Below are 27,708 nucleotides of genomic sequence, written 5' to 3'. Positions count from 1 at the left end.
TTCCCTTCTTCCCTGTGTTTCCTGACAGAGGCATCGCCAACAAACAAAAATCCCGCTGCTTCGACAGCACCGATTTTAGAGCTTTTTACTCCTGATGGAGTCTTTTTGGTTTTTTTTTTGTTGTTTGTTTTCATTTTTTTTTGGTATGTGTGCGGTTTTGTGTGTTTGGGGATTGTTTTTCTGTGGTTTATTTGTGTTTTTTTCCTATTCCATTTTATTTTCCCCCCCTGTCTACCCCTTGTCTTTGTTCTGTGTTTTCCCAGAGCTGTCGGCTGGACTGTTTGGAAGTTCCCGGCCTTGCTTAGCAGAGGTTAGAGTTTGACAGAAGCATCCAAGGCAAGTCCTGACGTTGTTGCACCACTTAGTCCCGCTCTGCTCCTTCACCTGCCCCTTACTGCTGGGCAGTCCTTCTGCAGGGCAATTGCTGTGCTTGTCTAATGGGGATGTTAAGGCATTTATCTCATGAAACATACTTAATATTGATATTTTATTTTAGTAGACTGCATAGGGAGAAACAAAGACCCATTCTGCTAGTGTCATTTGGGTTTGAAGTTGCTTAATGTGTAGTTTAAATCAGTTTTGTGGTTAAACAGTGAAGATACACAAGTGGAAGAAGTAGTGTTGACTTTTCAGAGTCACTGAGACAATACATCTTTCTGGTGTGGGACGAAATTGCAAAGTAGGGGAAAATAACTTTAGGAAAGTGTTGTTTAGCTATTTAAATCTGGTTTTCCTGATCTTATTTTGTGCATGTTTTATGGCATTAAACCGAGAAAGGGATAATTTGTTTAAAAATAGAAGGTGAAGTCTGAAATCATGTCACAGATATTGGGGCATAGTAAGTACGAGTTTATCCTGAGGGACTGAGATTACATCAGCGCACCTGAGTGCTGCATTTAGACTCACTGTTAGGAGCAGATTTGCAAGACAAACAAGTTTGTGTGCTTTGTTTTGTTGTTTTATGTTTGCTTTGTTCTTTGTTTGGAGGTAGTGTCACTCTTTTTTTTTTTTTAATTAATTAGTGAAACATTAAAGGGCATTATTTGGAAGGACCAGAAATCTCAGAGTCCTACTTGATAAAATTAATAGCAAATGGGTGGAGAGCAATGCTAGGCAAATTCTTCATTACACCAAGAATTCTTCTTCAAAGGAGACAGTTTGGTTTGAATTATTGGTGAGTGGATAGAACTCACTGGAGCATGAAAGCCGTGTTCATGGTTATGATAATTGGATGTGAGCTATTGCATACACGGTAGTATCCCTTTGGATTTTATGGGTTTATTGATGTGAGAAAGCTGTTGGCATTTAGTCTGCTCTAGTTAAAATCCTGTAGTTTGAAATAAACTGCACCCATCTTTAGCTGTCTTTAAGTTCTAAAGCTATCTTTAAATTGATTATGAAGAAATTTGAGCTAAGCTGAGGTACGGGATATATGGAATTTGTGTTCATTTAGCTATGCAGGCTTTAAAACTAAGTTGACTTATATTTCATTTAGCAGAAACACCAGTTTTTGTTTTGTTCAGTGATGCTATATATCCATTAGCAGCACAGGAATCTGCTAGAACGATGAAATCTGAGTACTTGTGTGTGTAAAAGAGCAGACAGAAAGGATATGGATAATTAATGCTTGATTTATTTGTGTTGGTGAGTTGCTTTACTCTTTGCCTCACTGGAAAATTGTCTTATGTATTAGAAAGAAGAAAGGGATTCAGTAAACAAAAAGCACACAGGAAAAGGGAACCCTTGTCTGTATTTGAATTACAAGTCTGTTTCTAAGAAGGGAGTTTGTTGCTGAGGAGTTTGGATTTGCTGCATTAGTCCCTGGCTTTGGTGGGATTCCCTGGCAGCCTGACAGCCCCTCTCACAGCTACTTAAGCTTGTCTTACAAGCTAAGGATGCAAATTTTCACAAATGGAGTACATTTAACTTTGAATATGACTGTCTCAGTGTTTAACAGCTTTTCTTATAAAACCATAGGATTATCCTCTTATAAGTATTCCTAGAATCCTAGAATGGCCTAGGCTGGAAGGGACCTTAGAGATCATTTTAATCCAGCCTCCCTGTCGCCAGGGACGCCACCTCTCGACTAGATTAGGCAGCATATGGGAACGGGAATCAAACCCGCGACCTTAGCGTTGTATTAAATGAATTAATGTGTTTTCTCAGAAAAATTCAGGTTTTTGATCAGTATCCTGTCATCTATAGCAGGGTGCTTTTTTCCCCGCCTAGCATTACTGTATTCCCAAAACTTTGTTGGTGGTTTTCTCTCTGGTACTATCACAACTTTTAAGCTACCTCTTTAAATATTGGCTTCCAGTGGAATATGTTAAAGTTTATTTTAAAATATCGTTTATATGAGTTAGCTGCTTTCCCTCTGTGAGCTTGGTAGGCTGGTTTCCATCATTTACCTCTATTCTTACTATTACGTAATCTTTGGCCAACATCAAAACCAGTGTGTCACACCTGCCTGTGCAGATGCCCCAGTCCTGCTAGCACACATTCGCAAATAGAACCTTCTTCTATGCAAAGGTGACAGTATCTTGGTTTATCTTAGAATGTGATAAAAGAATCATTGTTTTGAAATGGTGAGAAAGAACGGAGTCCTTGACATTATTCCAGCTCAGTAAGAAACACGTTTTGTGTGCCTGTCTGCTTTTAGGCTCTGTGGCACCTGATGTTTTAACTGTCTGTAACGTGCCATTGACAGGTGGTTTGCCTCATGGACGGAGTTATTATTTGGACACAGTTTAACTGTATTAATGGTCGTTTTCAGATTTACGTGCAAACAGCTGAGTTTTTCCTCCTGAGCTCAGGTATGCCTTTGATGTATTTCAGATACTAAGCTTCTCCATGTTGTTTCAGTTTGATCCTTTTTTCAGCTGGAATCTGATAGCCCACAGTTAAACAATGTCCTGTCAGCTGAAGATTTCTGAATTATAAAGTTTGGGTTTTTTCTTTCTTTCTTTCCATTTTCATGTCCATCTCAGATTAGTGTTCTGCCTTGTCACTATGCTTGAAATGGCGTGTTGACATATTTCATTCAGCAGCCTGCTAAAGCTATACTAGTTATACTGCAAGCCATTCTCTTTCTAGCCAGGGAGGGTATGGATGTTAAGCCTCAGTATGGACTCCCATGCTGTATGAACTTGCTTGTTGGAAGATTATTTTGCAACTTGGGGAAAAAAATTGTCTTTAAAATACCGTTGTCTTGAAGTTTTGAGTTAAGGGAATAACTGCTAAGTGAGTTACCATATTCTGTTGTATCAAATTTTTATATGATAAAAGACATTTCTCTTTCCAAATCAGTTGAGATGGTTTGACTTCATAGCCATTGATAAAATTTTCTTCTCTGTGCTTTCTGTTGGTCAAGAAAGCTGTGTTTTATTAATATTAAATTGCTATCAGTGAACTTTAGGGGCTAGCCCAAATGAACAGACAAGTAAATATTTTTCTTGGTATCCTTAGTGTAATAAAAAGTTTTTCTTTCAGTTAAATTTAATTTAGAATTGCTCTAGGATTTTATTGGCATGTCGTATAAACAAGTTCTGTTCTCCATTTGTCTCCTTCTGTACACTAATGTTTTTGGATTTGTAACAAGTTTTTGCTGTTTTAATTTCAGTCAAATTCCCATTTCAACAGATTGCTAACTGTGGATCCTTGAAATTCTGTTTTGCAGAAGGGATTACACTGGATATCATGAACTTAAATGGTTTTGTAATACTCCCGGGCTCAAAAACTGGAACCTCGGTGAGATTAAAAGCAAAGTAAGTGCATTTTATCTCCTTATGAGAGAGATGTTTTATCATGATTTTTAATAAGTCTTAATGCAAAATTAAGTAGAAGAGCTTATTTGTGTAAGAGCAAGAAGAATTATGATGTGTTTCTTTTCTAGTATTTTCCCTATGCTTTTATCCTTGAGTCTTTCTTTTCTCAGGCTTTAATCTACTTTCTAAGTTATAGGTCTTATAGCTGATTATCTAACATATATGCTTTACAAACAAATAATGCTAAAGAATTCAGTGAGGTAGTTTATTTGAATATAATTAAGCACCAAACCTTTCTGAATACAGACGTAATTTTAGTGCTTTTATGTTGGCTGCTCTAAAACTTTATATTGGAGTAACCCTATCACTGTCACACGCCCTTGTGTAAGGAGGTATTTATGGGTCCATGTTGCTAACAGCTCACCTGCCCTGAATTTTCCAGAACTGTTTTCAGTCTTGCTCGGAAGTACAAGGGTGATGTGCCTTTAATGACGAATTTTTCAACTCTTTTTTTTTTTCTTGCCGCTTTAAACTTTTTCAGGTACCTTACTGTCATTCATGCTAATTTCTAACAAATATTTTACTATTTGAACTCCTCCAGAGCTGTCAGAGAATTGCAGTTGGAGAGAGCGCAGTTAGAAGCAGAAAATGAAGAGATGGAGAAGAAATTACGGCAACTACAGATAAACATGAGCAAAGAAAAAGAAGAAAGACAGTAGGTTAAACTTCCACACCTCCCCTTGCCCGAAACGGGATCTCTTGCAAATTTTGGAATTCACAGCAGTGTTCAGTCTCCTCTCTACAGTCTTTCTTCACAATGATAAACTTGCTACCCTATGACTTTTTTTTGAACTCTCCTGTGACATTTTGATTACTTTTTTTTTTTTCCCCCAGAACTAAACTTAACAAATCCTTCCTGGCAGGGATATTCCTTCAGTGGCAGAGATCCCTTTTCCTCATTTATTCCATCCTCTCCCTTTTTCCCCTCTCCAGTTGGATTTGTCACCTTAGTTTTAAAGCAGGAGACAGAAAAGTAGATTCTCTTCACTATTTCAGCCTTATTTCTGAAGTTTCTAAAGAGGATGAAGTTCTTACTGCCTTGATCCTGTTTTGTGTGCATCTGTGTAGCTTCTCAGACAGGCATTTTCTGTACGATAGAAAACACGGCTTGGAAATTAAGCATAATGTAATGAAAGAAGTGCCGGGGTGGAAGCTGAAATCGCTCAGCTCTCTTACCAGCTCTCTCTGAATATTAGCAAATCTCTGCAACATCTGCTTCCATTTCTTTGTATTTCTGCCTGACTGGGGGTGCAAGTGCCTTGGATACCTCAGTGCCTTAGTCTGGGTAATGCTAAGGGCCTGCTGCTTGCAGCTCTGTAAAATTTTGCTTGAGCTGTTGAGGCAGTGCTTTCCAGGTAGTGTGTGGCACTCTTTTTTTTTTTCTCACGCAGTTCTTCTTGTGCTATTCTCATGGCCTTGTACCTGCGAACCCCCACAGTGGCGAGTTCAAACGACAGGAATCGTTGGCATTTGCACCACTGGGGGAAGATCATCCCTTTTCCCTCCCACATGTTTTCCTTACCTCTGGTTCTGTATGCTTTAGTTTGTTTTCCCCAATGTTTCTTTGTAAAATAAAGTAGATCAGTCATTTGAAAGCTTGCTAAGTATTATGCAATAGTTCAGCACTAAAGCTGAAAATCACTGTTTAATCCCCACGGTCTTTCATGTTTGTCATAGTAGTTTTGTCAATATCTAAACTGATATTCACTGAAAACTTAATTGTAGGCATGTGTTCCTGACTTATTAAAAGATGCTACATTTCAGCTGTGCTGGATGAATGCCCTAGAGTAAATTGGGACAATGAAGACTTATCTAAAGTGTACTTCTCTTGCATTTTTATTCTTCCAAAGCCAACCTTAGAGAATTGATGGGATATTTGTACATTTAAAAACTTAGACCTAAAATTAGGTCTAAAAATAAGTATCCTTATACATTTGGTGTGTTTTACTATTACTAAGGTAGATGTGCACCAGATTTCAGTGGAAGGGAAGTGTTTGTTTTTTGGGGAATTGATGATCCTATAGATAAGTATTAATGTTTTTGGGATGCCCTGTTCTTATTTCAAAACCTGAAGGAAAACTTTTGTCCTCCTCTTGCTTACAGAAGACATAGTTTGTAAGTTCTTCCTTACTCTTGGTTCCTAGGAAATCAAGTGCTTATCATTGGAAATCCGGACAGGCAGGACCGATGACTATCCAAGCCCGAGTTTTGTCACAAAGCAAAGGAAACAACAATACTAAGGTAGTAAACCATCGGTATATTTGCAGGTAAAGCTATTTAAAACAAAAATTTCTGCATTCACAGTAAAACTTCCGTGGGACTCTGTGGCTTTGTTTTTGGTGTTTTGATTTTTTTCCTCTACTTCTGGATGTCCTATCATCTTTATTATGGTGCTTCTGGATTCTTTCAGTAAGCACAGAACAAAACTGAGAACCCAACTTGCCATTTGGTTCACAGTAACTGGAAAAGTCCCACATTCATCCTCTGAGGACTGATGCTGGCTGGTCAAGGGTGGATTAAAAAGATAGTTGAAGCATTGTCTTGGATAAGGACTGGACTCAGTCCACCCTCTTGGACTGAGACTGAATGCTACTGAGTGTTTTAAAATGTGGATTAAGTTTATCAGTTTTCTCTTGTTCTGTGAAGTCCTTGCTCAGACCAAAAAGAGGAATTTAAAACTCTCCTGCTAAAATATTGAAAGAATAAACTCTGTACACAATGGGGTGTCTTCCCCGTATTTAATTTTGGAAATGACTGGGGCTGTTTTGCTTAAACTCTCAAACAATATTAAGGATAAGGCAAACGTCTGGGAAAGGTAAAAGTTGGTAGCATTTTTAAATAGCTGCAGACTGGACCTTGTAGGGAGCTTTATCACTTCCAGCTGTAACAGCCTAGTTTTAGTATTCCATCCTCTAGTGAAATAGATTGATGATTTTAATAGCTTAGGCTCCTGTCCTTGAGGCCTTATGTATCGTGGAAGCAGGCATTAGGTGTATCCGCCATCAAATAATATTCACAGGTGCTGTTAAAGTACCAATTGTGATAACAGAACTTATGTTCTCTACTTGTTCCATGAATTAGTATGAAAAATTTGTATTAGATCCCCAAATCCAAACTAATTCAATCCCTCTCTCCTTTAGCAGGCAGTGATGTGTCTGGAGAAGCATGCAAATTGGACTGAGTGGGACATAAAAAGAGTTTTCTCTTGTGTTGGTTTTTTTTTCTTTTTTTTTCTGGAAGCCATGCTATGTGTACTGTGTTAAAATGAGAGCTATTAATTAAGAGAGACTGCTTGAAACTGGCTGAAATAAAGCTTATATGTCTGAAGAGAAAAACAGACAATGACAACTTCAGACTAAGCTGCCGCAGTTGCTATTTAAGTCCTTTGAAGCAGCAGCAGTTTGGTGCGAAGGTCTTCTCAGCCAACGCACTCAATTTCAATAAAATTGCCTGTTGCCTGTGAGTAGAAGAGGGGGTCAGAATGAAGAGGTTTTATTTAACCCACTTCTTTATCTTTCCCCTTCTCTGAGACAAGTAACTCTGAGCTGTCACTACTTCAAAGACTTCAGGTTTCAGCTGTGATGGCTAAGGAGATGCGTGGGGCAGAATTTTCAAAAGGGCAAAATGAGAAATGCTGGCAGATGCACAAGACTTGGGGAGGGAGGTGAGAATGCAGCGTGGGCTCTCTTTATTGAGGAGCAAAAATGTTGAAAATTATTAGTTACTGAGATGCTAAATCATGGAATCAGGAGAAGCAGAAGAAAAAAAAGAACTGCCTCCCTCTTGTAACAGTAATTTTTAAATTCCTTAATAGTTATACTTCTATTCATTTTCATTAGCACCTCATATATATATATATATATACACACAGATGTAAATATTCTTTCATATAGGTTTCTTCAGGAAAAGTGAAATTGCAAATACTCAAAGAACGGATTCAAGGTAAAGACATCATTGTTAACTAAATAAACCTGACAAACTGCTGGTAGAGTATCTGGTTCTTGGAGGTTTGCTGCGATTAAGCAATAAGGAAATCAGAGATGAGTACTTTTGTGGGGGGGAGTTGTTTTTTGGATTTTTTTTTTTTCAGAGCCAGGGAAAAAACCATTTAAGCGTGAAATGGCAAAAGCTGTAGCTCGTGAACCATCTGCAGTGAAGGGGATAGCATGCAGACAATATGAAATTAAGAGTGCACTGCTGGTAAGTAAATGGTTTAAAAATTACTTCAGAGCAAGAGAATATAAAGTGTGTGTATAGTAGCTGTGTGGCAGTGTGTAGATGTACATATATTACATAGTGCAATGTGTTGTCAAATGAATTGTAGTGGGTTTGTCGAGGCTGTGAGCTCTGTGTGGGCTGCACAGAGAAGCTGTTTCACCTGGAGTTCCCTTCCAGGCTCCTTCCTGACGAGACCTATGTATGGAAATACATATGGGTGTGCTTAAAACACAGGTGCGGGGCTAAATTTTACATTAGTTTTCAGCTTGTTACCTTTTCTGTCCAGTGCAGTTGTATTATGGTCGTCTGTGAAGTTGCAGTAGTAGCTGTCTCTGCCCTTCAGTAAAAACGAATCATTTTAACAGCAGTGTTGCTACCTTGAAATGATAAAATTAAGGAGCTCTTTTGAACTTTTACCTCAGCTTTTCTGGTCAATTGAAGATTTTATTTTATTTTTTAATGCCTTACTTCTGCAGTTTTTTCTGCTGGGAAGTATAAGGCTTCTCTAAGATGGTCAGCTTGAGGTGCTCTAGCAACTAATACATGTCTAATAACTTTAAAAGAGAAAAATATTACTTGCATATGAAATAGAGTCATAGGTCAGAGGTTTTTTTTACTTTTGTTTGTTGTAAACGGCTGTTTCCCAAAATATATTGGTGACATCCACTTGAAGTCTAGGATATCTTGTTGGGATAACAGTGCACGCAAGGTAAAGGGAGGTTTTACATGGCAAATGTCGAGGAAACAGATAAAATGGTTCAGTTATCGATGGTTCAGCGTTACCGGTTCTGTGACCGGGGTGGGACGGGCGCTGGAGGGCGCTGCGACCCCACGGGAGGTACCCGGACACCCCGCACCCACCGCGGCTTCTTCCTCGGGGTTTTTCCGACACAGCTGATTCTTCTCCCCGCCTCACATCTGCTCAGACGTTCGAAGGGATGGGTCGGCTGGAAATCGTTGCTATTTTGTAATGAATCGGACTACAGTTTGCTCTTTTCTTAACGCTTCCCCACCCTTTAGGTGAAGCCGTGCTTCTGAGGACTTAATTCCTGATGCCGGGAAGTCTCAGGTCATCTGTAACATCTGTAAGATTAGGTGGATAACAAGGCATTGTTTTAACACTTATGTTACAAAGGGATTGCTTTCACGCTGCCACATACGACTTCCTTATTGAATAGGACATTTGTCAGTTAAAAGAGTTTTCATAGACATGAAGAGCGTAGCCGTTTTATTGCAGTACTTACTGGGGAACCAGAAGAAAAAAAAGTCGTGCTGACTCTTCTTGTACCTTGGTGGATTTTGTAGTTGTGCACACCTTGGGGAAAAATGAGTTAAATTGAACCAATGGCAGTGTTACCTGGTTGGAAGTGTGTAACCAGTTGCTGAGTCAGGAGACTGTTACGCAGCCTGTTTGAAATACTGTTATTGGTGTATTTCAGACTTTTCCAAATTGTTGGATGTTAAGCAGTTTGGAAAAAATAAAAGTAATTGCAAGCACGAAAAATAACTGAAGGTGTTTGCTCATTAGTCAAAGATTACGCTTGAGAGTATATGTAACAATCTGTGTTACTTGTAATTTAAATATAGTTGTAAGGAAGTTTGAAACTCTGAATTCCTACTTAAGATTGTGTCTTGTCAGGTACCATCTTCAGCTTTCATGATTATTTCTTACTTGGATTCCACTCATAAAGGGATAAAGTGATCTGACAGTAAAATGTTTTACAGTGCAGCGGAGATTGAGGTTGTGTGTAATTTTGTTATTCAACACAGTAATATTCAACTTGTAACATACAACTTCGTTGTGCGTCTGTTATAGAGCAATAAAAAATTTATAATTTTTTAATTAGGGTAGTAAAGTTTCCTCCTGGAATTATTGTATAACACTTAATTGTAACAAACTTCTCATGCATAATATTTGATTGCGTTTCATAAATGGGTTGTAACAACTCTTTTTTTGGAGCAAATTGTACGTGCATTTTGGATTTTATCCTTTCGACAAACCTGCTATCTTTGTTCTAAGGTTATTCCAAATTTTATTTTGGTAGATGCCATTAATTTTAAAAATACCTTCTCAAATACATATTATTATGCTTCTTTTCATTCTCTTTCATTCCCTTGGTCTTTCTTTGTACGTAGGAAGGGGGCGTAGAGAAAGGATGAACATAAAATATTTTTTAGTTTTGCTTGTTAATCAGTCAAGATTTGGTAATCAAAACCTATTACATTCCGTGGTAATAATCTTCATTCTGATGAGGGTTGTAAATCAGTGAAGTCCCAGTGTGGGTAGAAGTGTTGTTCTCGTTCGGTAGCTATTTTCAGTCCAACTCATCTAGTTCTTTATAGTTTTGACTTCACTTTTTTTAATGTGTGAACCTTAAAAGAACATTTTCCTCTTGGTGACCTCTACAGATGTGCTTCTTTCTGCCAGAAAGCTTCAGTAAGCAGAACTTCATTAATAAAATACATAGCTCATAAATTTGTTGAAATGGTATGTGCTGCATAAAATGCCTCACTTAGTCTGTCCTGTGTGATACCTAATGGAATATTTAGATTATTGAATTTTAGCTGGAACGTTTGCACACTATTGATTATTTAAGTTATTATCCTTTTGTCACCATCGCTCTTCAGTATATGGTTACCCACCTGCTTTTAATATGCTGTTAGAGTATGTTTATAATAAATAATGGTTTTGTAACGTTTCATTAACAGACAGAAGGCAATACACGTGTTGGAACCTTGGAAGTGGTTGATTGCTTCACCAAGGAAGTAAATCTGAATAAATCAAAACCTAATCATGAGCAAAAGAAAGTAAATAGCAAGCATCAGGTCACATCAGACAAGTTTTCATCTCTGCTGGCATCAACAGGCAGTGCTGAGGTAGTGTATAATTCTCTTTATTGTTTAGGACATTTAAGATAGAGTGGCCTTAAGCTTTTCGGCCATGTGGACTCGCCCCGGTTCCTGTCGGTCAACCTAATATCTGTCCTGTATGTAGGGTGTGGGTTGTCCGTGGCTACTGTGTTAAAAGCGTTTACGTTAGATATTTGGGGTTGTGTGTGCTTGTGCCAACTTTTTGCTTTTTTTATTAGTTTACTCTTGCTAGAACGTTGCAATTTAGTTGTGAGCAGGGCCATGTAAGAACTGAGTGATCCTGATTACCAGGGTAGCGTGACTAAGCCCAGAAAGCAGGGTGCTGCACTCCCCTAGCTGCTCCTGAAAATGTTGTTGCTGCTGAATTTAACTGGGGAGAGGATTGTCGTCAGAAGTGCTGTATTAATTATCTTGTGGCACTGGTTTAGGAACCGTCCTCAGAACCAACCTGTACAGGCCTTGAAAATCAGGACAAAGGTTTATTACTAAATGGTCCATTGAATGAGGAGGAATCTGCAAAGTCTTTTCAGGAAGCTTTGCTTCAGTGGAGAAAGGGTAGTTGTGATCACCAAGAGCAACTGTGTGCCAGCAAGGTCCTGTCAGGTAGGATTTTATTTTTCTGTTTTATCTGCATTTTAAAAACATTAAGAGTCATTTTGGTGAGTTAGCAGATTTTTGATGAGTGGAGGTGGATGTGCTGTGAGAATACTAAATGTTTCTTCTGTAGTCCATGGATGGCGTTTATCCTTTGTGTATTTTTGCACAAGAAAATATTATACTGGGTTTTTTTATTTCTTTCCTGTGATATGGTGGCATTTTTAATCTGTGGAGTCATGGATTCCCCTTCTCTGCTGTCTTCCCCTCCTTGTGGTAATAACTGTATAATAAATGTAATAAGTTTTTACTGGTTACCCCCACTGCTGACTGTGTAGTGTAAATATAATCCTGCTGGCCCTTTAAATTTTGTAATTATGCAAACATTTAGCTAAGCATAGACTAACTGATGTGACATTCAGTCAAAAAAAATGTAGTTAAATAGCAGGTTTATAAATCTGAGTAGCTGTATTTTTGATTTTTAAATAATTTGAATAGAATCTGTGGGAAGCTGCGAGGTACAGACCAATCTTATCATGAGGAAGGAACCTTTCAAAATTGAATTCCAGACGGGCGGCCTGAGCTACTTGGAGAAACTCCTGCTTAAGAAATATAGAAGGTATTGCTGGAGTCACTGCTACTAATGAAAGAAGTCAGATACATTTCATAGCATTAACAATAATTTCATTGAAATTTTAAAAATATTAGCTATGTTACCAAGAGTTAGAGTGACTGAATGCAGAGGGCTTTATTTTGATGAAATAATCATTATAACCAGACTTGATGACTTTATGTTTCAGAATTACTGCAGAGGTTGTATTTGGAGGGATTCTCTTTTGCTACCAGTTTATTGCAGAATTTGAAGACGGGTAATAATACTTAGTTGCTTAATCTGAGGGCATTTGCTACAGGGATTTTGTAGAGAAGAGGCAATATGATCTTTAGGATACTTTTATAAACATTATTGAGTTGTTAGTCCTGGATGTACAAGGTCGTCTCAATGAAATTAGGCAGAGTTGTCTGTGTGGTGTTTGGGTTTTGTTGTTTGGCTGAGGTTTTTTTTTAGTCATGTTTTAAAACCGATGACTTGATTTCTTCTCATTTTTTTTAGAACTCCTGTTGATGAAGTTTCTGGTGGTTGCATTAAAGATTTAAGCCCTGTGCCACCACTGAGCGTACATCAGTCTGTGACTGGAGGAGGGGAAGAAGGAGATTGTGATGATATCGATGAGTTAACAGGTGTAATAGATTTATGTTTATTGATTAAACTATTAAATGCTTTTCCTTGTTTTTTTTTGGTGTGGTGTTTGCTGTGATTGCTGAACATTTACATACTTAAGCAGTTTATGCTCAAAGAAAGTAACGATAATGAAAGGAGATATTTATGGTACTTCATAATAAATTAAAAGTTTACCTTTGTGTAAGTGAATCTTGAACAGGAAAAAATGAGATGCATCAAATTAACTGTATTTTGTAGTTGAAGAGGTGAAGAGATATTGGACATCTGTTTTCAGAGAGGAAGTACCCAACACTGTTTCTGAAAGTGCAGAGTCCTCTTTGAAAATTGAGTTCCTTGATGATGTAAGTATGTAATAAAGGACTTCATGACACAGTGATCCTAAGTGATTTGTTTAAATGTTGATCTGTTAAATATTTAAAGTAGCAACATCTAAATAATTTCTAATTCCGCTTATGTCCAGGGACCGTTACTATACAGAAATTATACTAAAAGAAAATCTGCAGACTTTTAATCACATGAGCTAATGTTTTTTTGAATTTTAATTTGTTGCTGAATATGGGTGTTTTGGTTTTGTTTTTTAATTAGTCTTACGACAAGGACTTAGAAGAATCATCCAGTGTTTTGGTGACGGAAGCTGAGACTATGGGAATGAATAAACAAGGAAGAGCTGAACCACTGATGCAGTTTAGAAGGTATCAGAAATGCAGATATTATCTGAAAGAAAGCAATAGTCCTATCTTCTGACTTAGTTACGTTCCTACATACTAGGTGCAGACGGTTGTACTTCATAGGATTGGGAGAATTCTTGATCTTAGATTATTTTAAAGCATGATTAAGATACACATCCTCTCATCCTTGGTGCAAGGCGTAGACAGTGCCAGTGTCATGACACTTAGTTACTGCTTTCCCTTCCGTTCATTTCTTGCAAGATCCTGTCTGTGACTGCTCCTTCTGTGCTTGAGAATTTTCTTTTGAATGACCTGACGATTTATTTGTAAGATGTTCTAAGAATACTTTGGCAGTTGACGGGCATACGACACATTTTCCATCAAAGTTAGTGAATAGTAAGTCTTGTGACTTTGTCAGCGAGCCACCAAAGTGTATTTATTGCCTGTAACTGGAGAGATATCAGTTTGAAATTGAGTTTGTTTAGTTGCTCCGGTGTTAAGTCGTCTAAGATGTATTTCCTCATATGTGTATGACCTGAATTCCAGGTGGAATTTCTCTTTTGTGTGCTCTTAGTAGGAGCAGGAACAGGAGCATGCAGACAATGTTGTCATCGGTCAGCATTTTAAGATACTTTTACTTGACTAATCTCGTAATTCCAGTCAAACTAAGAGTGTAATAGTTAGTGATATGTGTGCAATTCTTCTGATTGCCCAAAATTTATTTATGATTATATGTAATCTGGTTTTATTATATTATGTTCTTCTGATCTTTTCTCCTTCCTCTGTTCCAAAGAGGTAGAGCATTTACACATACTAGATCTTTTGCCAAGAGAAACTGTGGGCATAATGGGAAAAATCATCTTGTCATTTAAATTTCCACAGTTGACACTCCGTATTTTTTACTTCTTGACAGAGATCCTGTTTCTTCCAAAGAAATTTCTCAAGGTAAATTTTGTGAGTTATTATTAAAACATACATAACTGTGTACATTTTGTCATTCTCATCTAGGATGTGGTAGTCAACTGTGATGGTTGTCCAAAAAAACCCAAAGACAGTTAAGTTATGTACCATTCCCCGAGTTACGCAGGTCTCTTGACCACAGTGTGATGGGCTGTGCAAGTTATTGCTCCAGCACTTCAGCACTAAGCACTTGTTCTCTTTTGTGCTTAGTTCAAGAAACTGCTTATTTAAGTATCCAGATCTGAAAAATCAAACAAGAGCTGACTAGTGAGGTGTGATTTTTGGCGCTACGTTGGGCACAGGATAAAAAAATGACATGGCTATGTCCTTGTGTAAACAAAATAAAAACAACTTGCAGAACCATTTGCAGCCTGATAGTGTGTATTTCAAACCATTATACTAAAGAGATTTTATGAAATTGCTACTATTGCAGTTCTTACATGGGCTCAGGTTATATTACAGCATTCTAAATGGGAAAACTTAGATTAGCATGCAGTAGGAGTTGGCGACGTGATAAGATTATTTTCAGGAGCTGATGTTTTCATGGACAATGATGTGCAGGAACGTGGGCATTAGACATGGTAGTGCTACCTGCTGGGTCTAGTCTGTGTCTTAACTTTCATCAGCTCCCTGCTGATATATAGAGATGTTAACTGGTTTTGTTTGTAATTTTATGGCTAAAGGGTAAATTCAGTGGAGGTATTGTGTTTTTAAGTTCATGAAGAAAATATGGTAGACTTGCAAATATAATTCATATTCATTTGCATAAAAAATATTCATGTTGTCATGGTTTTGTTATACTCTTGTAGAAGAAATCGTTGTCTGCAATCCTCTTGAGAGAAGTGCAGTGCAAAGGAAGAGTATTAAACTAAAAAGCACAAGAAGATCACTTGGCTCCTGTAAACTGCCTGGGAAGATTTCTAACCCTACAGAACTAAGGAGCAACAAATATCTCCTTGAGACACAACTGCAGAAAACCCATAAAGATTCACAACAACTCGACAGTGGCTGTGATAGTCAGAGTTTGGTTTTGTCTGTGATTACCAAGTCTTCAGAGGTAAAATATATCCACCTTATATATATTTTTCTTTAATTGTTAAATAGATAAATTCTGTTGCTTAACCTACTTTCCCAGTTTAGCGTGAGGCAATATACTGTGGTCCCGAATCACTCGAGAGATAGCGATAGGTGTATGAGTACCCTGAAATATTCTACCACTTCTCCCCGTTCTTCTCCAGCAACCCCACCCCAAAGCAATCAAGAGTATAATTTTAATCAACAGGATTATCACTGCCTACTCTATTTTATATGTAGGGGGTGAAAATGTCTGTGCTTTCCATTTGTAGTGTCAATCTTCTGCCGATGTTCAAGAAAAGCAAAATAAAGACCAGATTAGTCTCAAACAAGAAAAAATAAAGGTTTGTTGGGGAAGAAGGCAGCTCTTGCCATGTTAGTAGCAAGGTCACTTCACCTCTCAGTTGAATGCCAAAAATTGTAGATACTCATATCTAACTTAAGTTATTCAAATGTTCCTTTGCTTGAAAATGCAACTGAATGCAAAAAATCGTGGAGGAATTTGGGACATTAGATTTGGAGTCATTGTTATACGGTATTTCTGGTGAGTATCTACTTCACCAGACTATCACAATCATTCCAAATTTTATGAAATGAACATTTTATTATAAATTTGCAAGGAAAACTTATAAAGTTTTCTGTTTCTTTTCCTTTTTCTAACACCTCTGTATTTTATTCAAGTTACAGGATGTAGCCAAAAGAAAGAAACGTGTTACTACACAATATTGGGGACTTGAAGGTTTCTTTGTTGTAGGTGCAAACCCCAAACAAGGAATGCTTGAAGCGTGTTCTTCACTGTGCACAGACTCTAGCCTTAGGGACAGCAGTATCCTGTTCCCAGGTAATAGTGTATAAATAAAATCCTCAAACAAAATAGATTATTTATCGTCATTGCTGTAAAAAAATCCTTCTTGTCGTGTAACTTGGATCTAGCTTGCTTTTAGACGTCACTTTGGGATAACAGTCATGCCAACACGAGGTGTTGGTGCTGTGAATTATTAATGTAGCACCATAGATTTTTATGCTTCCTTATAGACCTAGAGAATTTGGTTCAGTAGGAATTTTTGCTTTTCTTTGAGCATAATATACATCACAAAAAATGCTTTTAATGGTGGATATGAATCAGCATGTGAATGGATTACTGAACATGAACATGAATTACAAGGACATCCCTTGTATTTAAGCTTGTTATTGTGAAAGATATGTTTATTAAAATTTTTTTACGTTATATGTAGAAAATTGGTTGTATGACTTCTTTAAATCTCACACATGAGATGGAGCAAATATAGTAACAGTAAATGCATATTGACACAAAACCTGCAAATAATTTCCTCCAATACTTTTGATTTCAGAAGATGGAAAGTGTGTTACTGAAAGGAGCCTAAGTGAATATGCGGATGACTCTGTCGTTCAAGATGCTGTAGAAAGTCAGCTGAGCAGATCTTCGAGGGGTTTGGAGATTCAAAATAGGGTTTCTCCCATGATGGCAGCGTGGAGGTCTTACCCAGGTAAGGACAGCAACAGCTTCGAGGTCCTACTTTAACAGGTTAATTTTTCTTGTGTAGAAAGTAGAAACACTGTCCATGATGTTCTGCTGAGTTTAAGTCATTTTTATATCTTCATCTCTGTATTTTGGTGTAATGGCTTATGTACGTGGCATTGTTTTGGTACGGGTGGGCTTCTGAGTTAAAAATTACCTCTTTGCAGTTGTCGCTTACGATTCTTTTTATTGTGCTTCGTTCCTACTCCTGCCCGTACCCCGTTACTTCCCTCTTAGCTTGAATATTTAGATAATAAACTAGGACAAGATTATGCATTACTTTTTGCAATATCTGGTACAATATAGTTTTGATCTAATAAAAGATTTCTTCATGCTGCTGAAGAAAGTCTTATTATGTGAACTATGAGAAACAAGGCGACGAGCAACGCGTAACTGTCTGCAAGTTCTTAGTTACTTTTCTCAATTTCAGCTGTCTCCATCTAACAGAATGTAGCTTACATTATTTCCCTCATCTTAACCAACGAGTTTGGCATTTTAATTTTAAAAACACTATGTGTGGAAATTGAAACTGTCAATTTTGAATCCCAGAAAGTGTCTATATTTTATTCATGTTGCCTTAAATTAAAAAAAGAAAGAGCCAAAGGTTTAAGCTTTCTACACACATTCTCAGTCTCTCCCCTCCCCAAAATTTGCGCCATTGTTCATATTTAAATGAACTATTTTTTTCTGAAAGATACTCCTGAATTATGATGTGCTGCTTCCCAATTTAATTATAAAGTCTTCATTAATGTTTATTGATTCAAAATCGTAAGCAAAATTAGTTATCTGTTAAGATCAATTCATAATTTTAACTGCAATTAATGTCATTTGTGAGCTGAGATAGAATTCTCTTGATGCGCAAAATCTTGAATTATTAGGAATTGTGACATTTTCTGTTATTTCAGGGGATGGTTCTGGAAGACCTTCACCAACAAATCTGCCGCACCGTAAACTGCGTGGAAATTGTCCAACAAGCACACAGCCAACACCGAAAAGTTCGCCCGTGCCTGGGTGTAGTGTTGATACTGAGTTGTCAGAACACAAATGCCTTGGTGAAACTGAACAAGATGAGTATCTCTGGGAATATATGGCTGACCAAGAAGCCCTACTTAGTCTGGAAAAAGAATTAAAAAGTTATACAGGTAAGTGACAATATTGCCTGTTTTGTTTTTTTTCTCAGAAGTAACATAGTGAAAAGAAGTAGCTATTTAATTTGCCTTCTCACATTGAACTGATTCTGATGCAGAAGTGCACTAAACCACTTGACAATGCAAGACTCTCTTGTGGTTGAACAGTGATTTATTTCTATTTGATCGTACGTTAACCTGTCCTTAATTTAGTAGAACCAAAATGTTTCCACACAACTGTGTTAAGTGTTATGGGTTTTTTATCTGTATTTGTTTTTTAATCCCTTCCATTTTCTTGCAAAAATCTGCAGGATGTCCAGAAATTATTTCAGGTCATGAATTTCTTTTAAATAAGTATCCTTTCCCTGGATATTTAATAATATTAGAAGCTAGATGTGATTTGATGCAAGGGTAGCAAGAAAGGGAGATGGACAGGAAATTTAAAAATCTCTCCTGACACTACTAAGGCACAAGAGATGTGGTACTACCTCTCGTTTTGGGTTTGACTCGACCCCTTTTCCTCTGTCTTTTTAAACCCACCTCCTTGTTTTTCGAAGTGGGAGGAGGTGGCTGGCAAGTGAGGCCAGTTGGTTATGGTTGAACAGAATGAGTGAGTTCTGGTTTTGTTCTTTGCATACAGGAAAAAGAAAGTCAAATATTGAGATGTTTCTGTTCCCTCTCAATGAGGAGAGAGGCCAGTGTCTGACATCCTTTGGGCCATAAGCAGCCTTGACAGAGCGCATCTCTGAGGCTGTAACACGGTCCTTGCCTTCTGACTTGCTGTGGTGCTTTTATTTTGGCAGATCCTGGCTATGATGCATCTTCAGTAAACAAAAGTAGTCTAGATTCCAGAGTGTTCTTATTTTTAAATGCTTTTACCTTAGGTTTTGCTGTATTTTTTTCACACAGCTATTCTGAAGCTTCCAAATACCACCTTTCAGGACAGCTGTCCTTTGGTTTTTTGATATGTAGTCATCCGAACCCATGTATTTTTGGAAGAGTTTCTCTCTTGTTAATGCTTGAAGAATGGGTATCCACGTCCAATATGCTCAGTGAAGAACAGAGAAGGAAGTTAATTGTTGAACCATCCCATTCTTTCTCTCCCTTTTTGTTCTGCTTCCTTGGAATACTTTCATATCTGTTGTATAAGAAGCAGAGGCTATGACCCCAGTCGATAACCTTTTTTATTGGTGGGGCTGGAGTATATCCTATTACCCTGTTTTAAATATGTACTACCATGAGTCAGCTACACGAGTTCTACATTTGCTACTCTATTGTGTACATTTGCTACTGAGATTATGTAGGTTTTAGTGGACTCTCTTTATAAAAGTTTCACGTTGTAGTGGTATAAACATCTTAGAAGCGAACCCTCTTCATTACTTCTAATAATACAGGAACCAAATAATAAAAAGTCAAAATTTGAGGTCTTGTAGTGATATCCTTCATCAGCTACAGGTGTTTTGAGACTTTCAAGGGCATATTTTTGATGATACTGTGAAACTCTTTAAAATGAATAGTGTAGATACTGCATGGTTTTGTTTATATTTGTTCATGAAGTGACCTAAAATATTTCAGGTCCTGAAAAATATTACAGCTTCACTTCTGAGAATGAAACCTCCTCCAGCAGACACTGGGAAAAGATGTGTAGAAATACAGATTTACATAAAAACTGGGAGCTAAAAGACCACAGCAGAGTTGATACTCTCAGGTAAATTAGACTTGCTGAGTGTGTTTTTATGATATTAAAAAGTGCTTAATATGCCAAATAATTTGCCAGAATGGAAAGAAAAAAGAGTCTTCACTTTCTGATTGTACTTCACATGCTGATTACAAATGTCAGCGTGACCTATTTTGTATCTTAATGTTTTAAGCCAGGCAGCTCAGGTTAAGAATTAAGTGGTATGTTTTGTTGTTGAGACTTCAAAATATAAATTTTGGGATTATGATTTTTTTTAATGTGTTAACTTTTGCTGATGTATACAGCACTAACTTTTAGAAAGTACATCTATTACAAACCATCAAAGCCTTTTGGTAGTAAGGCATCTTCAAAGAGAGCAGCAGTGAACAGGTGAGCCAATGACATTTAACTCAGCATAGTCCATGATGTTTTTGTTATATTGCCTTGGCGACTAAGAAGGTAACTGGGAACAAGGAAGTTCCCCAAAATGCTGTTTGTCCCTGGTTTCTTACTATGGTCTTGTAACTAGTAAGGGTCAGTGAGAAACCGTGAGGTTAAATATGTGCTATTTGAATATGGCTAATTCAGGATTGTGGTGGTTTGTGTTTTGTTTTGGTTTTAATACTTAAAATATTGAGACTGCAGGTCAGTAGAAAAATAAACAATATTTGCAGATAGTGTAAAGGAGACCCCCTATCCTAGCTTTACCTTGTAGGATGCTGGATTTCTCCATTAAGACACAGTGTTATTTACTTCCCACTTGTTTAAGAGGTGAAAATCTATGTGACAAAAACTGAGGGGAAAAAAATGAATGTAGTAGCTTGTAGTGTGTGTATACAGTGAAAGCTATTTTCATGCCTTTTAGTTCTACATATGTGAACATATTTAGGCTTAAAGCAGGGTAGCCTGAGGAATCTGAGCTGCTGAAAATCACTGTGGTATGTTTCTTTTAAGGGACTGGGATGAAAGCCAGATGGATGATGAGGAAGAAATTCTGGAGGATAAGCAACAGGTTCTGGCATTACAGTGACCATGCAAAGAACTTAATGCAATTTCTATCTTTCTGTATCATACAAAACCAAGAGGCAGACGGAGAAGTGTTTTGAGTGCTGCTCAAGATATTATCTATTAAGGATTATTTTGTAAAACTCAATTAAAAAAAATCTTTAAAATCCCTTCATTTTGGCTTTTTTATTAATATGAAGAAGTAACAGAATAAAATTGCTCTTGTGCTATTTTTTTAACATTTATTTAATGTAATTTGTGTTCAATAGAAGGTTCCTTGCCCACAGTTTGAATTTTATGTCTCCAAATGCAGTTTTACATTGCCAACGGGAGAGGTAATGTGCAATAAGTATTAACAGAGTGTTCTTAAGTTGGGAGTTTCAATACAGCCAAGTTTATACGGCGAGATGTGTAGTAGAATGTGTAATAGGTCTAGTAATACTTTACTCCTTGCCATATATTTTACCACTAAGGGACTTTGCCTTGCAGAGTAGAAATTAACAGGTTTACACCGTATATTTTACTTTTCCCACTACGCTCCTTACTTCTTAATTTTGGCAGATAGCAGGTACTGGCACTAAACGTGGCTCCCCCTGCTCAGCTCTGTACCACTCTGTACCGTTCCAGCATGCCAAGCTGGGAGTGATCTACTCTGAGCGTACCAAATTTAGCTGTACTATAGAATTTTAACTTAGAGGCCTTTTAATAGTAAGAGAAGGCAGAGGAAATACAGTTAAAAGATGATCTTGGGTGGTTTTGATTTCACCAAACCATTTTAATTTTTCTAGCTGAGCGTGGTGAGGACTCAGCTGTACTTTGGAACTTGCTGCGCCTGTGTTGTGTGAAAAGGTTTCTTCTTCCTCCTCTTCTTCCCAGTTCATGTAAGGTTCAATGAGACTAAAATAATGTCAGTAAAAGGCCACTTGACTGTTACATGCCGACATGGTAGTTTAACGTAAAGAGGGTTTGGTGGCTTTCTGCCCTTTTTTGAGGAGATGATTAATTGTACCCGGTAGTTGAGTAGCTCTGTGGAGGTGGCAAGAAGCTGTAGTTTTGAAGTGACCTAAGAGCTATCTTTTGGTAACATCTTCAGGATTCTCAGACACAGAAGCATTCTTCAGCTTTCTTTAAAGTGTGTCTTTTTTTTCCCTCTCATTGTGTTCTGTTTGAATGTGCTGAACACTTTTTTCCTTCTTTAATTAGTTTCCTCCACTGTGATTTGTAAGATCCTTTTCAAAGCACCTTAAAAGCTTTCCCCTCCACCCCCAGTTTTGATCAAAAGAAGCGTATCGGATTGCAGTCACAACGATTTCTGTCTCATTGTGTTGGGAAATGTTGAAAGTGAGATTAATTAAAAGCTTTTGTCTGACAATTGTTCATACCCATTTATGGGTACATCACCTGACAGGAATCTGAAATTAATGGTAGTTGTTGTTCACAGAAACTTTCATATAAATGACCAAGTTTTATATCCTGCTTTACCTCTTCCACCTATGTTCCACAGTGCTCTCATAACTGCTTTAAATGAGGAATTTATAGAAGCTGAAATTCAGTGAACAATGCTGTACATGCTTTTGACCATGTTGTTATCCATTTTATATTTAAAGAAAGGATTGTCTACTTAAGTAATTTTTCACTGCGGCAACAGTGATTTATGGAAATTCCTGTCAGCTGCCTTTTTATTAAAAGTAGTGATTCCATGGCTAAATTGGTTGCGCAGGAAACATCGATCGTTTTAAGAAATTAATTTTGTTTATAGCCTCAAAATGTTGAAAGACGTCTTTGAGTGCTCACCTTGAAAACCTTGTGATTCTGTGTTCAGAGGTGGCAAATGACCTTCCTGGATGTGTAGGTGGAAACATTCCAATGTATTATTTAGGTCCTGACAGTTAAACACATCATGTTTGTATTCCCCCCATGCCGTAGGACTCTAGTGGAGGGTGCATTTGTCGTCTGTTCCCCTCCCTCTTTAGTTACTCACTGGTATTAGACAACAGAGGTGATAATCTTTTCAGCAATTTCTTTTACAGGAAAAAGTACTTCAAGTAACCCTAATTCATAAGAACTAGAGCCGTTGTGCTGAACAGACCGTTGATTTGGTTTCCTGCCTCATTTCTTGTCCTTAAAGTGAGGGTATATTTTCCACTTCAGTTTTCTTTGTAAAAGTTTACTGTATATTGATGTTTTATTACCGTGGTTCATTGCCAGAAATTCTAAGAGTAAAATCAGAAGGCAGGAGTTCTGCTTTGTAGATTAAGTCCAGAGTTTTTCTCTCATGGATGTAACCTTTTCTTTCTTTTTCAGTTATTTTTCCAAATAGTCCTATTACACTCATTTCCCTTGTGCAGACAGGCCAAGTGCTTCCACGCTGTTCCCATCTCTTTTTCACTAGAAAACTGAAGGAGCAGGTGTTACCGTAGCGTGTGCCTAGAGCCCTCAGTAGTCGGGTTAATCCTTTGTGTTTGTGCTTGTCAGAGATAACTAGAAAGTCACTGACTGGTTGTCGACATCTGATTTTAAAAGTTTTCCCATCCCTTCTTCTTGAAAGAAAAGAATGTTTCTGATAATACCTCCAGCAAACTTTGCACTCGAAATAAGCTTAGTTCAGTGCTAATACATTAATACCAGTAATGCTAATACAATAATAATCAGTGGTGATTTAAATACATCTCAGTTTTGTTTTCCAGTGTTTAATACAATATCTTGGATTGATTTTTTATTATATTTTTTCTTTCCTCTAAGACATAGTGGTTAAACTGACATTCTGACTAGATCAGCAAAGACATCTGAACTGATGCAGTTCTGTGATGTTTATTTCTTGGTTTTCTGTTGCAAATAGAACAAAAAAAATCTAGTGCTGAAAGCTTGCTGCTTATCATTATGGATATGGTTTAATGTTCTTAATCTACTGCATTTCTGCCTTGATACAATTACAACGTGCAAATAATTTTGTTTACTTTTGACTTTTTTTATCTTTTTTTTTTTCTTCAATATCTACTGGAAGGATGACTAGAGCTAAACCCAGGTGTCAAGGAATTTGTACAGAAAATGATCTTTTCTATCCTTTAAGAGAAAGAGAAAAGGAGGGAAAAAAATGAAAGAGCAGGTGTTTGCTTTTTGGTAACCTGATTTTACAAAACGTAAATCCTCTGAATTGACTTGGCAATCTATTTGGCTTTTGAAAGGAGATACCACCTTCGTTATTTATTAAAGTATTCTGGGATTCACGTGGATGCACCTACTTTTTAGTAGTCTGGCAGACTCTGCAGGTCTGTATCCCTTCTTTTGCCTTTTTGAAGGTGGCCGTCTTCTGCCTTCCACCAACCCTCAGTACAATACACGTGGATGTAAAAGACTTCTTGGTTGTCCGGTGGGCTCTGCTGGTTTTGGTGGTTGTACGGTAGATGAATGGGTGAACCTGGCAAGGACTGGATTACTGAAGAGGTTTTTGGGGGCTCCTTTGTTATCTTGAAACCAAATCTTTCCCTTCTCACCTTTCAACTAGAGAAAATCTATGAGCCATGATTTTCGTGTGTGTTTAAATATTAGAATTCCAACACTCAGATTTTCTGCCCCGTTGATTTTTTTTCTTAAGACCTTGGTGTGAGACCCAGGAAAAGTCTCACTCTACCACTTTTTTGCTTATAAACTTGTTGCAGGCATGTTCAATACCAGATAATGGAATAATTTGGGAAGGGTGAAAACCTAGGAAGTGCCTTCTGCCCATCGCAAAGCTTTGTGACCTGTACGAGGAGCAGCATACTTGTGCAGTTTACATTCCAGAACGTTTCCGATTTAAGCAAGGAGGGTTAGTACATGGCAATAATCAGATGTTTCTAGATGCTTGGAGGAACCCTTGTGCTTCACAGAGATCTGCCTGTGATGATGAAACTCTCCATGTGTCAAGTTCCTGAGCTTTACTAGCCGTGGTTCATTACAGAATTGTTTCCTACCAGCCACTATTTCTTTGTTCTTATACCCCAAACTGATGATGCATCGAGTGGAGTTCATGCTTTTCTCTTGGAATTACCTTTCCCTGGTATCAGTGGATGACTTCTACAGGTAAATCTAGCTGGTAGCAAATGGCCAAATATCTTTCAGTCAGTGTCTGCATTTGGCATTTTAAATATCAGTTCTTTCTCCAGCTTGCCAGAAGGGAAATACCCAGCATAATGATAAAGAAATTGTGAAATTCATGTTCCCACATGCTATACTTCCAACACTTCTGATTTTCCCTGCCTTCTTCAAGATATCTTAATGCGTTTCAGGAAAGGTCGCAGAATCATTGGTAAAGTAGCACCAGACTGGCACCATCCATCCAGCGTGCTCTGCTGTTACGCCAGGTTCTGACATGCGTCCGTGTAGTTGCTTAATATGAAACAGCCACGTTCACTTCACCATTAGTGGGTAAATCTGCAATGTGAAACGTGTGTGCCTTGTTCTCAAAATACAGACAAACTTAACAGCTGTTAACTTCAGCTGAGTGCTTGTTTCTCAAGGACTTACCTGGGGGTCCTTGAAATATTTTACTTGGCTGCCATTTGGCTTGCTGCCTCATAATGTCTTTGTTAATTTTTTTTCTTTATGTATAGAAGGGGAACTCATCCAAGTCGTTGAGTTACAGAAACCATGTGAAGTGCTATCTACTTCTGCTGATGTAGTTGGCCGTCCGCACAGGAATGTCTTAAGATTGGGAAGCGAGAACTAAGATTTTCCTGTGCGTGTTTCATTTCAACAGATTTCTGGCAATGAATAAATTCCATTGAAAACCGCCCACGGCTCTAGTTCTGCAAATGCTGTAAAGGTATGTACGTACTCTAAGACTCTAACAGAGCAGAGCTCTGCTTCACTGTTTGATTCTAACCTTTAATAGACCTTAAGATGCTGTCATTTGCTGCACCTCATTTATAAAAATTAAGGGTTGTTCTTTCCTCCATCATAATATAGCTTACGTGCATCTCCTTCAATTATCAAAAACACATAAAACCAATTAGCTTTAATTTATCTGGGCCCTTTAGTTCAGGGAAAAATACATCTGTCTCTTTCGTTTGAAAAATGAATTCTGTAAATTGCTAGCCATCAACACAAGGGCATTTCTAAATTATTTTGGTAGAGAGAAGTGTTCCGTGACTTTCTACTTAATTAGGATTAATTAGGTTGTTGAATATGCTTATGCTTTTTGTAACGGAGGGAAACATGATAATCTTCTTCATATTAATATTACAGATAAGTTCACAAGCACAAGAAATGGAAGCTTCCAAAACCTAAAACTCATTTTCCATATATTGAGGGATGTTAAGACCCTCAAACAAAGCTATGTTTGACTTCAGTAAAACAGATTTCAAGTTCCAAAGGAATTGGAACAGAGATGCGAAGGAACAAACATTAACAAATAATCCGCAGAATATCTTTACCAGTGGTTTTGTTTTACTTCAGTCAGAAATGACATTTACACAGGAGTTTTGAGGAACAGACTCCAAAACCTGACCTCTGTGTTGACAGGTCGTTTCAGGTTCACTTCTGAGTAGTAGCTAATAAGGAAGGCAAAGTTTACAGCAGCAAGTGTGAAACCTCGGTAGGTTAGATTAAATTCTTTTTAACTAAAAATCTAGGCGGGAAAAAAAAAAAGAACCCAGAAAAAGCCCCTCAGGAAATCCTTCAGGATTTGGCCCAGTATGGACATGAACTTCTTCTCTGAACCTATTACAACAAAAATTATCTGATTTTAATATGTTGAAGAATACAAAACTTTTTTTTTTTTGCAGTGTTTTGATTATGGTGCTTGTACTTTTTAGAAAAAAACCACATTTTGCAAGAAGGCATAGTGAAATTCCATCATTTTCTTTTCCTTTGTTTGGTGTGAGTCTTCCATGGCTTACATTTACTATAGATTTGTCTACACGAGGTTGAAAATTTCTGGCTACAGGAACTCCTTAGTCCCTTGGGAGAGGCTTTCCATGATTTTCTGCTGTAGTAAGTTTTTCCTTACCATAAAATAATGGCAGTGGGTGCAGAAATTCTTAAATAAACAGTTGCGTAAAGATGTAGAGGTGCTCCTCGTGAAATGGGAATTATGCTTGCATCTATTTAAGGTTCTGTTTATAACCATAAACGAATGAAAATTGGGCAATCCATTCTGTAGGAGGTGCTTGGTACGAAAAAGAAATGTCTGAAACAGAGGAATGAAAAACTCTTTATATTCTGTGGAATACATGCCAGCCTGGCTTTCAACTTTGCAATTTTGAGGGGAGAAAAAAGAGGGCAGAGTATTTCTCCTGTTGTGTTGCTGTGACAGCTTCAGTTTCTCAAGGGATTGAGAAGACTGACACTCTAGTTTAAAGGAGGGACTCAGAGAGCTCATCTGGGAGAGTAGCTCATCTTTTTATAAATGTTGGCCCACAGTGTGATGCACACAAACTGTTTCTGCCAATTCTTGTTTCTGCATCAGAGCCCTGGCAGAGCGTTTTATACTTTTTTTATTGTACGTGTGAATCATTTCTACAGGGAAGCCTGCAGAAAAGTTAATTGAATGTGGCTCTGTTTGAGAAATGTGAACGCATTTCTTAACATACCATGAATATATAGTCTGGAAAAAGTAATACTCAGTTGCGTTGTTTCTGTCTGGCTACTGTAGCTTGTCAAAGACATATATACTTTTTCCACTACTGTATTTCATTTTCTTATTTATTATCATAGAATCATAGAATCCTAGACTGGCCTAGACTGGAAGGGACCTTAGAGATCATCTAGTCCAACCTCCCTGTCATGGGCAGGGACGCCTCTCAACTAGATCAGGCTACTCAAGGCTCCATCCGACCTCGACTTGAACACCTCCAGGCGGGGGGCAGCCACAACATCTCTGGGCAATTTATTCCAAAGTCTTGCCACCCTCGCTCTGAAGAATTTCTT

The 27,708-nt window shown here is 37.7% G+C and overlaps 1 protein-coding gene across 1 annotated transcript; it reads left to right on the top strand.

Moving 5' to 3' along the window:
• The first annotated feature begins 3,696 nt into the window (after positions 1–3,696).
• Positions 3,697–20,824, top strand: ZBBX (zinc finger, B-box domain containing). Its single transcript, XM_009864877.1, is given in 21 exon segments — positions 3,697–3,764; positions 4,366–4,479; positions 5,969–6,065; positions 7,718–7,766; positions 7,915–8,024; positions 10,752–10,919; positions 11,342–11,516; positions 12,006–12,126; positions 12,619–12,746; positions 12,985–13,088; positions 13,333–13,439; positions 13,747–13,811; positions 14,209–14,264; positions 14,266–14,289; positions 14,291–14,360; positions 15,185–15,432; positions 16,131–16,296; positions 16,802–16,957; positions 17,895–18,131; positions 19,692–19,824; positions 20,749–20,824. Coding segments are annotated over 21 exon segments (2,472 nt in total).
• Positions 20,825–27,708: the final 6,884 nt, after the last annotated feature.

The sequence above is a fragment of the Apaloderma vittatum genome, unplaced genomic scaffold (assembly GCF_000703405.1).
Source record: "Apaloderma vittatum isolate BGI_N311 unplaced genomic scaffold, ASM70340v1 scaffold4822, whole genome shotgun sequence".
Lineage (NCBI taxonomy): Eukaryota > Metazoa > Chordata > Aves > Trogoniformes > Trogonidae > Apaloderma > Apaloderma vittatum.
The sequence above is the reverse complement of the archived record's forward strand: the minus strand, read 5'-3'. Positions and strand labels throughout refer to the sequence as shown.